This window comes from Amblyomma mixtum, chromosome 5, assembly GCF_055824585.1.
Source record: "Amblyomma mixtum isolate Tamu chromosome 5, ASM5582458v1, whole genome shotgun sequence".
Lineage (NCBI taxonomy): Eukaryota > Metazoa > Arthropoda > Arachnida > Ixodida > Ixodidae > Amblyomma > Amblyomma mixtum.
In genome coordinates this window covers 85,849,871-85,863,456 of record NC_143016.1, presented here as the reverse complement: position 1 = coordinate 85,863,456, position 13,586 = coordinate 85,849,871, and the positions used below count along the sequence as shown (strand labels likewise).

General features: G+C 53.5%; 1 protein-coding gene across 2 annotated transcripts in view; it reads left to right on the top strand.

The window, feature by feature from the left end:
- The window catches only part of tup (LIM1_Isl and LIM2_Isl domain-containing protein tup), a 169,946-nt gene extending 156,586 nt beyond the window's left edge, over positions 1 to 13,360 (top strand). For both annotated transcript variants that reach the window (XM_089545389.1, XM_089545388.1), the window contains one exon: positions 12,399 to 13,360. In XM_089545389.1, the coding sequence (XP_089401515.1) occupies positions 12,399 to 12,575 (177 nt within the window). In that variant the 3' untranslated portion in view covers positions 12,576 to 13,360. The remainder of the gene's footprint in view (positions 1 to 12,398) is intronic.
- The last annotated feature ends 226 nt before the right edge of the window (positions 13,361 to 13,586 follow it).

Here is a 13,586-nt window from a genome sequence, read left to right as displayed (position 1 = left end):
CCAGCACGTTTGTTGCTTACGCCGCCGTCGAGTGACTCAGTTCTTTTTTGGGCGCAAGTCAGCCCAAATAAAGAGCTTCGTTTCCAAGACTGGTTGGTGTCTTCCTGACCGCTGCACTGCCGTCACTACAACGTGACAATATCGACAACTCAACCCTCACACGACGACCTGATTCTCATTTAGCATACTCATAACTACTCACGTACTCTTCAGTACTACATGTCTTTGAGATAGTTCTCTAAGTCAAATACCACAACGTATTCACTAGGTCTGCCTTTATTTAACTTGAACCAACGAGCCTTGATTGCCTATGCCATAAAGAAAAGAAAGCCTTTGTGGTAGGTAGTGTGCCCTCTTGCAATCCGAATGTCCTGGATTCGATTCCCACCCAAACCTGAATTAACCCCACTAATCTTTAAGCTCAACTGCTTTCCTTTGGTTGCAGGAACCTCCCTGGGGGATTTGGTGTCAATCCGAACATTCTTTGATCTGTTCTTGAATTTTATTAATTATTCGCTTCCATCCGGATTTCTCGCATAATTTCGACCACCTGGAGATCTTTCACGTACACTGACATCGCACAGCACAAAGGCGTCTTTTCGCGCTTCGTCTATATTGAAACGAGCCCGCCGCGGCTAGGGTTCGAACCCGGGTGCTCCGGCTCAGTAGCCCAGCGCCCTAACCACTGAGCCACCGTGATGGGTAGAAGATTAGTGTTTCGAAATTGTTTACAAATGGCGGGGTTTTGTTACGCACAACGGGATCGGGGAATGAAGAGACCTCAAACTCGCACAGCGTATCGTGTGGCGGGCAATGAACACGGGCATTTGACCCAGAGCTTCTGATATTGCGTGTTTTTTGCACCGTGCAACGGACAGACTCGCGCGAAACTGTACGCTGACGCGCTCATAAAAAGCTTGCCCAAAATGAGCGCGCCCACGGCTTAGTTGCAGTTATTTCACGTCACTATAGCCTCGTCTTCTTTCAGCCCCTCTCCTTCACTCTCTAACCCTCCTCCGCTGAGTTGTTCGCTGTGGATGTGTACCTTGTGAACGATGACGTCCTGATGGTCGTCCTTGCAGCAACACAACGCGCGAGCGTCAAGTTTTTGAACTTTTATGTTGTTCGCGTAACCTGTTTTGCTTTTGTATCACAGCCGGCATTAACAAATAAATAAAGCAAAGTGCTGTGTATGGGAAAGACGTAAAAACAAAGGAATACGGAAACAAGAACAGTTCGAAAAAAACTTGTCTGGCGTCCTTATCGGATGATGAAAACTGTAGCATTCACATCAGGAGCCGGTATTTCTCATCGCCGGTGTCTCTGTGTGTTGCTATTTGCTTGCGTTACCTGTGGCGACAAGGAGCGAGATCGCATATAACGAAAAACTAAAAATCAAAATGCTGAAACAGTCGAGACGAAAAGATGCCACGTCGAGACCTCACGCGGCTGGGAGGGCAGCGCACAAGCGGCACCGGTTGCACGCGTAGAGGGTAACAAGAAGGAAAACAAAAAGAGAGAGAGAGAGAGAGCGACTGAAACGACGAGCAACCGTAGTTTTAATCTATGCTCATAGGCGTACAAAAGGCGTCGTCTCACGCTCAATTGCCCCAGACTGCCCCTCATCGTTTAGAAACGACCACGACGAGCGCTAGATAAAGAACGAAACAAATAAATAGAGGGAAAAAATAAAGGAAAATTCGAAGGCCTGGGAAAAGAAGAAAGCCAGCGGTTCAGCGAGAAGAGAGGCGCGTGAGGCGGAGGCGAGAGACCACGAGGACTATGGCTTCGGGTGGCGGCGGTGGTGGCGTCTGGGACGTCCGGCGCGCACCGATCCGCGCTCGTGGTTCCCCTGGGTCTCCCCTCTTCCTTCCCTCCTCCCCTCGTCTTTGCCTTGTACTTAATGAAACCGAAGAAAAAGAGAGGGGGGCGGGGGGGTGCGCGGAATGAGAGGGACGAGGGCCCAGAGAAAGATATCGCTCTCTTCTCCCGTGCCTGCTGTCGTTGCCGCTTCGCCTCGCTTCCTATCTCTCAGCGGCGAGAGGTAAAACCTCGCGGGGAAGAAAGCTCAATGGTGGCGGCGGCGAAGAGATGGCATCCAACGAGACCGTCGCCTAGTCGCGACGTCTGCAGCGTCCATCGGCGCCTGACCGGCGGGGAGGCTGGAGGGGGGAGGTAGCCTGGGGAAGAAAAAAAAAAAAAAGAAGTGCGGACCGTAGGAAAATTGGTTCTTCTCCTTCCGAGACCATCGCCTCCTCATCCCCGTACCCCTCCCCTCTTTCTCGCGGTGGCAGCGGGCGCCTCGACTGCCGCCGGTGTGTTTGTCGCCGCGCCGATGCTGTCGCGTCCCGACGCCTGTCTCGCCCAGCAGACCTGGGACCGGTCGCGCAGAGCCCTCCCGCCGCCCCTGCAGAAGAGACGCGCGCCGAGGGGAGGGAGCGTTGCCGCCACCGACCCAAAGCTGGGCACCGGCATTGTTCTCACGGGTCCGGCCACAACCAGTCGGGCACAAAAGTTTGTGGAGCACGGGAACACTGAAGAAAAAAAAGGGGGGGGGGGGGAGAAAATGAAGAAAAGGAAGAAAGGCAGGAATGAACGAATGAAGACAAGAAACTGAAAGAAAGCAACGGAGGAAGGCAAGAAAAAAAAACGAGCAAAAGAACAGAAGGAAAGATATGAAGGAAGAAAAGAAAAAAAAAGGAAAAGAAGAAGGGGAGGAATGAAAGAATTAACGACCGAATGAATGCATTTTAGGGTGATGCTGTGGTTGCGCTCTTGGTGCTCCTGCCAGAGGAAGTTCACAGAGGAAGACTGCCTCCCTAACTACGCCAGTCGAATGGTGCACTTTTGGCTGTACCAGTGGCAGCGAACGTGGTGTCACTGCTGCGAAGCAAATACGAGATATGCTGAAAACACGATCTGCCGAGTTTGCTCCAGGACTCACCTCAGAAGCATATCATATCGAGCAAAAGCGGCCGGGTTCTGCTGAATCTGCAGCTGAGAGCCAAGTGCAGCTTTCTTGGACATCCATTTTAATTGCGAGGCGACTGTGGAATATTCTAAGATATTGAAATGAAGAATAGTCTGACATTCCGATGATCAGCAAATTCTTGCTTTTAAAGTTTGTACAGCCTCGCACCGGAAAAAAATTGCGTACAACTTCGCGTTGACAAAATGCGCTTGTCTAGGGTATGTACATGCGCGCAGTACAGAGATAAATACTCCCAAGTAAAGCCGCCTGGTCTGGGAACTACCGCAGCGTATGTGACAGCTGATTTGATCATGTCATGTGGAGGGATGAAGGGTATGTCGGAAGGAGGGTGCGGGTGCTAGAGGTGGACATCAAAGAGAAGAGGAAGGCACAGGGACGAACAAAGAGGAGGTGGCGAGAGCAGGTGGAGAAAGGTCTTTGGGAGAACTAGCTGTCCGTGATGACCGCCCACGCAAGACTAGAACAACTGGAGGGCGTTCATTGAAAACTGCGATCTCGCATAGACAAAGTAGGATATATTGAAGGAAGAAGAAATGCAGATTTACGCTGTTCGTTATCACTTTCGAAGAGCAGCAATCGTGCTTGCCATGTGATATTAACCCCGTGTGTACCCGTCTCCCTCAGTTATAATCTTCAGTTTGTTCGCGTTTCAGCTGTGTCACGAATCCGACACAAGCGTATTGTTGACGGTCTCAGGGGAACGCTATGCTCTCCGTCCGGAGACTTCACCGCACACACACTGACATACCCTTGTAAAGGACGCTCCAAATTCACCCGGAAGAGGAACAAGAAAGAAAACAAAAAATAAACAAGTGAAAGAGAGTGAGGCGAGTGCGTGCACACGCGCTGGGAGGCGGTGAGTGCTTCGCGAAGAATCCACGTGAAGAGGTATACCGGGAGCAGCACTCCATCTTCTTTTCGTTACGTTACTCTTTATTTTTTTTACCTATTTCTCCCATCGGCGGCGGCGGCGGCCTCCATTAATTATTCAACTGTAGGCATCGGCCGGCGGCGCACGCGCCTGTTTGCGCTGCCAGGGCTACGCGTGCGCTACGCCGGCAGGAGGGATTGCCGAGGCGGCGGCCTGTAGGTCGTCTTCTCCCCAGAACTCGAATCGCGTATGCTTGCGCAGGCCCGTCCGGTAATTACATTGACATAGCGGCGGCTGCCGCCACGGTCTGGCTGGCTGGCTTCTTTCCCCGAAAGCTTTCTGCCGACGCTCACCGCCGACGCTACCGCACGCGTTTGCTGCTGCTGCCGATGCCGACGCGTTCTGGCTTCAGGCGCCGGCTTGTAGCAGTAGCGTAGTAGGCTTTGCCCACTCGTTTCTTCCTTTTTTCGGCCAACGTCGCCGCGAAACGGGCAAACACGAATCCCCCGGATGGGATTTGGCGGCGGGCCCCGCCCGAGTCTGTTTGCGTCGAGCATACACACTTCGGGGCACTCCGAGATCGGCCCGTTAAGTACGGAGGTCCGCGCGCGCACGCCTGAGCCGCGGCCGCTCGGGCTTCAGGAGAGAGTGCAGCTCGCGTTGATACGCGCGCGAGTGGAGACGAGCACGCAATGCGGTGCGGTGCTACGGCTAATTCGTTCGCGATCCCTGAAGCTCGGTCGGCGGCAATGACGCGCTTGAGTAGGCGGCTCAGTGAGCGAGAAAAAGCGCCCCGTGCAGGGCTGGTGGCGACTCTGTGTACGGTCCGTGAATGACGTGTGTGGAACTAAAAGCGGGAAGAGAGATAGCGAGCTTGGAGTACTCACGGAATGAAGCGAGGAGAGACTGCCTTCTCATCAACTCCTCTGAACTCTGCGGGAACGAACAAAAAGGAAGTGATAGAAGGGAGATGGCGAATATGTCATTATTTTGTCTTTACTATGTACAGGTGAATAGCAACCTTTACCTCTCGATTCTTGGCCGATCCCCCAGTGTGGGTATGTGCCATCCTTTCAAAGGCTAACAACAACAACAACAGTGCTGAGCCGTCTTTCAGCACCTACAGGGTCTGCATAAAAAGTATCTGGACTGATTTTCCCTAGCGAAGGGACGTGTTGAAGGGTGGCTTCCCTAGGCAAGGACATTGGTCGGGGATTTTACGTATACGAAGTGACCCGGCTCATTTGCGTCCGAGTTTGTGCAGAGTGCGGATCGCGTCTACAGCGAGCAATTTTTGTCGCTGCGTCAGGAATCACAACGCAGCGCAATATGGAATAGAGGTATGCGATCAAATTTTGCGTTAAACTTAACAGATCATGTGCTGAGACTCTTGCATGATGCGTCAAGCTTACGGGGAGGATTTCATGTCAAAAACGCAGGTTTTAATCTGGCACGAGGGGTTTAAAGAAGGAACAGAGGCCATCGAACAACAACCCCAAAGTGAAAAAATGTGGCAAAAGTGAAGAAACTTTTGGACTAGCATCGATCCACGAGTGTGAGAATGATTGCGGAAAAGTTAACTTAACGCTCAGTTTTATGTGGAAGTCTTTGAGCGGTGATGTGGCCGGGGATCGGGACCAGGGTCTTCACTGCATTAGGGCGAAGCAGCCAGACTACGGAGGGAAGCCTTCGGGAGGAATAGCAAAGCTGGACGGTTTATTTTACATTTTCTACAGTAGCAAGTGGACCAAAGTCAGAAAATGGGGGAGGGATGATCTGGCACCCCACAGATGGCTGCTTAAATGCCGTTCAGATTCCCCAGGCACCCAGCTAGGGAATCTGATCTCTGGTTGAGCGTCCAATGGGCCGCCAGCGTCTTCTTAGGCTCCGCCTTCCCCACGTGGCACCGCACACCGCACAGACACACACACACACGGGCAAGGAGGAACATGGCGTCTCTCAGTCGCGAACTGTTTGACCAGGCCCAAAGGTCGTTGCTGCTGTGTGATGAGCTTGATCGATGGGGACGCGAGCGCTGACCGCTCACAACGGTGACCTCTTCAGGGACAAATCAGCCGTGTCGCCCCTGCCTTGTCGGCTCCTCAGGGCGCACGCGGTTAATGAGTTGGCGGCGCCGCCGCCCCCGCTGTAGTCGGCACTGGGTCCCTTCCGTCGTTCCACGGTCAGTACGTGAGAAGCGCCGCACTCAGCCCTCCCGGCGAAGGGATTAGACGCCTTTGTGTACGCCGACGCCGTCGCCAGAAGCTGCCTCACGCAGTGTCTCTTTTGTCTCCCCCGAACAGCAGCGCTTTCCGTAGCAGTAGCCTGATGACGCCGGACTGGCTCGCCTGTTTCCGCTGCCAGTCCCCAGGAGCGCAGTTCGGCACCAGAGCTGCAGTCAGCATCGCCGGCGAAGGGGATTATAGCCTTTGTCCGCCGACGCCGTCGCCAGAAGCCGCCCCAGGCACCCTTTTCCTTGCATCTTCTCCGAAAAACAGCACCGCTTTTGGCCGCATACCTGATGGCGCCTAACTGTCTCGCCGTTCTCCGCTGGCTGGGCCTCCGATCATTACAGTCCGTCCGCCGCCACGAAGACGTCACGAAGTGGTTGCAGCTGATCGGTGCACCACGAATGTACGTCAGTGTCCGAGTCCTTCTTCTCGACAGGTCGGCCAGGAAGCCCTGCACATCTTGCAGTGGTCCTCGAAACGTAGCATTAGTGATCCGGCCTACGCTAAGCCCATACCTCCAGCAGGGCAGCACACGGCCAACCTCAGAGAACTGCCAGGTTTTCGGATTAGGTTAAACAAAGGCTGTAAATTTTGATACACACCCAGCCCTCGCTCGAAAGCGCATGCCTGGAAAGCTGGCCTACCGGACCTAGTTGAGCCAATTTTGTGTTTTCTTTTGTAATGGATGCCACTCGCTTCCGAATTTTGATCAAAGAAAACCGCTCCAACTAGACGACAAAGAGAACAAAACGGTGACGCTTCAGAGATGCAAATGCGGAGGAAACAATCTAAGCTGTTTTTCTCGGGAACTTTAAGCACTTACAATAGGGCCACGGAGAAAACACGTGCTGAGGCCCTCACGTTTCAGTTTTCTCGCCCTCTTTGTAATGGAGTTCAAATTCGTAATTACCACTAAAATTACGAACGTGCTTACTTCCCCTCATTTGCATGACCGCATAGTGCCGTCACCTTGGCTCAACCTGGCAAAGCTTCCCTCAATATCGGAGCCCAACTCACATTAATCTGTCTAATCCTTAAAGAGACTCCAGGCGCTTATGCCAGTGTCCTACAATGGCCCGCCTTTCCAGCATTTCCGCGTGACAGCGGGCGCTGCTATACATAAGCACTACCTGTGCATTGTCAAACAATTAGCATTAAAAGAAATGCCAGACCACTGCTGCAAAAGTTAACAACGAGCATCCAAACACTACATGTGCTCAAAACTTTTTCGGCAGCAGCAAAAAAAAAAGAGAAAAAGGAAAAAGCAGAGACTCATTCTCGGAATCTGCTAACTACCCCCGTCGCGACACGAGGGGTCCTATTCTTCAGCCGCGCTCGGCGCGGTCGCAGACTAACAGTAGCTGGGGCCGCCGAGACCCGACAAAAGCCTTAGGGCTTAAATGCGCGTTCACCTCTTCGGGCTCCAGACGCCACGCGACGTTGATTTGTTCCGCAACCCGGCCGCGCGTCTCCCACGCCCGAGCAGGACCCGAAAAGAATGCGGGAGGGGGACGATCTATGAAAGCAATGCCTACGAGCATTCCCCTCTCGGTTCAAGAATGGCCTTAGACTGAAACGCGTTCTGCGGCGTTCTTTCGCGTGGTAGCCGTGCATGCTTCTCTGTGCCCTGCCGCATGTTCCACGCGTCCTGCTACCGCAGCGTCGCGCCAATGGGTCAGGTGGCCTTCGTTTTCTCTGAACCCTTCCTGTCATTCTTGCCTTTGTGCGGTGCCTATTGCACCTGGCGTGCCGCGGTGACCGCCTCGGCCGATTACACTGTTGGCTGGCCTTTAGCTTTCCAGTGTCCTCGGGCCGTACTTTGTTCTCAGGAGAGCACGCTCTCGCTTGGTTCTCCCTGCGCGCGGCCGCCTTCTGAAAACTGCCTTAGCAGATCGGCCCTGCGCGCCTCCCTTTCTAGCGGTGTCCTCACCCTCCGCGTCTTCTCTCTGACGCAGCACCGAGCCGCATTTCCCACTTGATTTTAAACAATGGGCTCGTGCTTTCGGCGAGTCACTGCATGTCGCAGTATCTGACTGTCTCATCGGCACTTTACTCTCTCCTGAGCATGATGTGCTCTCTCGAGGCTTGCTGTTCGAGCTTACGCCACTAACGCTCTGGCCTGCAACTGGACCTGAACCACGCTGTTCGCCTAACGTAGGGTTTTTGTCCTGTGTGCTATCCTCTCGATCGCAGCAATCAACCTCACTTCTCAACAGAGCATCTGCCTCAGGGTTAGAGACGGCCGCCTTCTTTCCGGAACGTGCACGCTGCTCTGGGCTCAAAACCGCCGCGCTGCACCTTTCCTTACTGCTAGCAGTGCCTACATTATCTCCCGAGCCCTCTCGGCTTGCGGATATGCACTTTTCGCTAGCCTTAGTGTCCTGATTATCCCCCGAGCCCTCACGGCTTGCGGATATGCACTTTTCTCTAGCCCTAGTGTCCACATTATCCCCCGAGCCCTCACGGCTTGTGGATCGGCACTTTTTCTCATTGCTAGCCTGAGTGCCTTCACAATCCCCCGAGCCCTCGCGGCTGGCGGATATGCACTTTTCATTTCTAGCTTCAGTGCCTACACTATCCCCCGAGCCCTCGCGGCTTGCGGATCTGCACTGTTTGCTAGAATTTTGACCGAAGTCCTCGGTCCTCGCTGCCGAAGTGACCCTTCTCTCTGGGACCAAATCTGCCCCTTCCCGGCACTTCTGAGCAGCTGCCGTGTCTTCCGGCGACTGAGCGGAGCTCCTAAGTCGCTCGCTGACACTGTCGTGGTACACCTGACCACCGTCAATTTTTGTTTCGAGATCAACCTCTGCGGGAATTCCAAAGTACATGAAAAGCGCACTTTTAGCATAATTTTCCGCGTCCTCGTCCGACAGGCGCGCAAGTTCATTAGCGACTTCACACGGGAGGAAAGCCAGCAGCATAACTGACCAATAGCCCCGGTCTAGCTGCTCCTCCGTACAAATGCCTTCAAAATTTTGAAGAAAAGTCCTGATTTCATCGCCTGTTCGGAAAACACTAAACCTAGATCGAATTGTTTTCATTCTTACGAGGTTAAGTTGACGTGTGATGATCCCCCGCAGCTCCCTTTCCCGCTCTTGTTGAGCTACTTCATCCCACTCTCGCATCTTTTGATCGAGCTTCCTCTTTTCTTCATCCTCTCGCTTCTTTTGTTCCTGTGCCTTCTCTAATTCCTCCCGAATGTACTCCCAACATCCGACTATCTCCTCCGCGTCTGCACCGCTTGCCTCAATTGCCTCTATTAAGAGCGGTTTCCTACGGATAGACCCACAATCGATGCCCAATTTCCCGCATATCAAAACCAGGTCCGGTTTGCGCAGCTTTTTCCAGTCCATGTCTGCTCCCCAAGCGACGGCTAGTCTCTACTAGTGGTCAGAGAAGATTCCCAGGCCATCTCTGGAGCCACATTCCATTACCTAGGTTTACAAATTTCCAAAGTTGTACAACCTGGCAAAAGTCAAAGAGAAAAGACCGTGCACTTACCCATACCGGAGCCAGGACGCCGCGCAGACCATCCCACAGCTGCCAACCAGTTGATGTGGCCGGCTGCAATCGTGACCAGGGTCTTCACCGCATTAGGGCGAAGCAGCCAGACTACGGAGGGAAGCCTTCGGGAGGAATAGCAAAGCTGGACGGTTTATTTTACATTTTGTACAGTAGCAAGTGGACCAAAGTCAGAAAATGGGGGAGGGATGATCTGGCACCCCACAGATGGCTGCTTAAATGCCGTTCAGATTCCCCAGGCACCCAGCTAGGGAATCTGATCTCTGGTTGAGCGTCCAATGGGCCGCCAGCGTCTTCTTAGGCTCCGCCTTCCCCACGTGGCACCGCACACCGCACAGACACACACACACACGGGCAAGGAGGAACATGGCGTCTCTCAGTCGCGAACTGTTTGACCAGGCCCAAAGGTCTTTGCTGCTGTGTGATGAGCTTGATCGATGGGGACGCGAGCGCTGACCGCTCACAACGGTGACCTCTTCAGGGACAAATCAGCCGTGTCGCCCCTGCCTTGTCGGCTCCTCAGGGCGCACGCGGTTAATGAGTTGGCGGCGCCGCCGCCCCCGCTGTAGTCGGCACTGGGTCCCTTCCGTCGTTCCACGGTCAGTACGTGAGAAGCGCCGCACTCAGCCCTCCCGGCGAAGGGATTAGACGCCTTTGTGTACGCCGACGCCGTCGCCAGAAGCTGCCTCACGCAGTGTCTCTTTTGTCTCCCCCGAACAGCAGCGCTTTCCGTAGCAGTAGCCTGATGACGCCGGACTGGCTCGCCTGTTTCCGCTGCCAGTCCCCAGGAGCGCAGTTCGGCACCAGAGCTGCAGTCAGCATCGCCGGCGAAGGGGATTATAGCCTTTGTCCGCCGACGCCGTCGCCAGAAGCCGCCCCAGGCACCCTTTTCCTTGCATCTTCTCCGAAAAACAGCACCGCTTTTGGCCGCATACCTGATGGCGCCTGACTGTCTCGCCGTTCTCCGCTGGCTGGGCCTCCGATCATTACAGCGGTTGATGTTGATGGCGCATTGTGCCCGAAGAGAGATCGCCGATACCTGGATTCTCCACCACGACAATGCGCCCAGTCACGTCGCTATAAGCGTAAGGGAGTTCGTGACGAAGCACAACGTTAACGCTACCTCACCCTCCCTACAGTCCGAACCTGGACCCCGCCCCACTTCCCTCTTTTCCCTCGAGTGAAACAAAGACTGAAAGGACGCCATTTTGAAACGGTGAAAATAGTTTGATTGAGGCTTCGCCGCAGTACCTGAAGGAAATTGCGGTTACAGACTTCCAGGGGGCATAACATGCGTGGCAGTGGCGCTAGGAACGTTGTGGTGAAGAAGGATGTTTCTATTACGAAGATTTACAAGTAATTTTATGTATATGTGGAGTATTTTTTTATGACTGCAGTTCGGATAGTTTTTGTACACATCCTGTATGTCAGTATGCGCCGTCTATGCGCTAGATAGGTATAGCGAGTTCAGCGTGACGACTAAACCTGTCCAATAAAGTTTAATGAGCAGTTACGTTCCTTGGAAAGTTTAGGTACTCTTAGTTGTACCAGATAACAAACAAACGAAGGCAGTCCTCAGCAACTCAGTAGTGCGACCTGCGCCTGTGAAGCATGTATAGGAGAAGAATAGTCGCTGAACGACCGGGGTTTTTCTGAAGGTCTCACTGAGAACTCCACTGGCAAGCAATCGTATAGTGCGAGGGAGCATTCGAAGCATATGTGATCTAAATCTTGCTTGCCGCGCAGCAAGATCAACATTACAAGACCCGGGGCGCTGCAGTGGTTCGATGACATGTGTCTAAAAACGCCTTTAGGTGTTGACCTTGTAGCAACCTCTGTGACAAAATGCAAACGACCTTCTGAGTTCCCTCCTTCAACTGTGCATGCATGGCGTCTCAACCACATATGTGGAGCATTTTCTTCGGTAGTAAAGTTGCTTCATCGGAAGGATGTTTTTCATTGTCACCTCAGGGAAATGCATTTTGTACGATCCTTTTTTCATTGATGTTACTTTCCTTAAGCAACAACGTGAGTGAAAGGGGAAGAATGGGGAATTCTCTAGGTACAGCTGCCCCTCTGCGGTGTCTCAGTGGTTAGTGCGCTTGGCTTCTAACCAGAAATACGTGTGTGCTATCTCGGCCGCGGTGGCCACGTTTCGATGGAAGCGAAACGCAAGGCCCCCGTGTGCTGTGTGCTATCAGTGCACGTTAAAGAACCTCACGTGGTCGAAATTAATCCGGAGTCTTCCACATTAAACCCGAAATGCCAAATTCCAAACCTCGGTGAACCTATTCATTTCCATTTCCACACCTTTCAATAGATCTTATTGCGTGAAAGTAGTTGAGACAGCTCAGTGTGCTTGCCGAGGTAAATACGTTATGTACTGGCGGCACACTGCTATGAATGACCACACACTGCTATGAATGACCACAGGTAAGGCGATGCGAAGGGTACATTGATCATGAGTGCGAGTTTCAAAGGTTCTTTTAAGCCTATGCTTTAAAATCCAGCGTTCGGAGGTTCGCTGACTGTCAAGTCATTCACGGCATTAAAATGAGCTTCTCAGAAATTGACCATCGTCTATGTCTGGATTTTGGTTTGGAGTTTCGTAATGGAAGGTGGTCTGCACGAGATTGACTGTGTGGTCAGGTCTTGCTCGCAGTTACATGCCTTCTGTCTCCGGCTTGCGGTCTTTGTGTCAGTCTTCGCGTTGTTTCAGGACATTTGGATTCACGCATGTTGTTCGGGGCTCTAACCTCGCCTCTTCTTTTTTCACCTGCAGATGCACGGCTACGACACGGGGGACCCCCCCGGCTGCATGGGCATGCTTCCCATGGGCGGCGGTCACTACCTGTGCCCGGACGACGGTCTGGGCGCGCCTCCGAGCAACCTGTCGTCGCACCACTCGAGCCACCTGCCCGGCACGCCCTCCGAACTGTCCAGTCCCACGAGCGAATGACCTCCGGGACCCTCCCCGAGAGGTCGCCCAAGGACGCGAAGGCACGACCGCGTGCGGCCCTGAGACCAACAAGAACCTCGCAGTCCGCAAGGCTTCCCGCCGCCGCTCTCTGCAGAGATCGGCAACGCGTCCGCTCAGCTTCGAAACGGACGCGCTGGGAGGCGCGGCGGTGGTGCGCCAAGAGGCGCCGCCTCCGTGCAAGCCGGAAGTTCCACTCGTACGGCAAAGCTCAGCGCAACGACGCAAGCGTTGAAGCCTCGAAGATGCTCCCCGAGAGGAACGCGGCCGAGGAGCCAGGCGGAGAGGATGCAAGGGCGCATGGCGTATTCAGGGAGGGTTTCGCTGGTCGTACACGTGGGGGCCGCACACGAGAGGACGAAGCAGGCGGCACGTGTTACGCGGGCAGTGGTGTGACAGCAGAAAACACAGAGGCTCAAGAACTTTACTTTCTGGCACGCTCAGTCAGAGCGTTGCTCCTCCGGCATAGATTTTCTGATGTCCTGCATCAGTCCCGTATTATTACATCATGGAAATAACGCAGAAGTTAATAAAAGCCGCATTTTGGAAATGCACTATCAGCCCACCCAAGGCCCGTGGCTGTACCAGTCGCAATGATTGTTCTACCTCGCCAAAGTGAAACAGCGACGTCGAGGGCAGTAATCTTCCTCCCCTTCGCAACCTCAAGGCTAAAGAAGACTAGGTAGTCGCTGTGAGAAACCGTTTTTCACACCCGGAGGTCATCGACCTGTCCCCGCTCGTGTTCTTGGCTGTGAAATGCAAATCAAGATTAAAAAAAAAAGGCACCTACGCCAGTAATCATGGGTCGCAAGGGTCTCAGCCAGTCAACGAGCACTAGCACTTGCATTTCCTGAGAGCAACGGTAATCAAGTCGCCTGGCCACACCGCAACCTGTACCCGGAACGTCGGCACGGGACAAATATACAGACCACTGACGTCTACTGCGCTGAAACTGGCGCACGCGAAAGCGTGCTTGAACTCTCCCTGATAGAC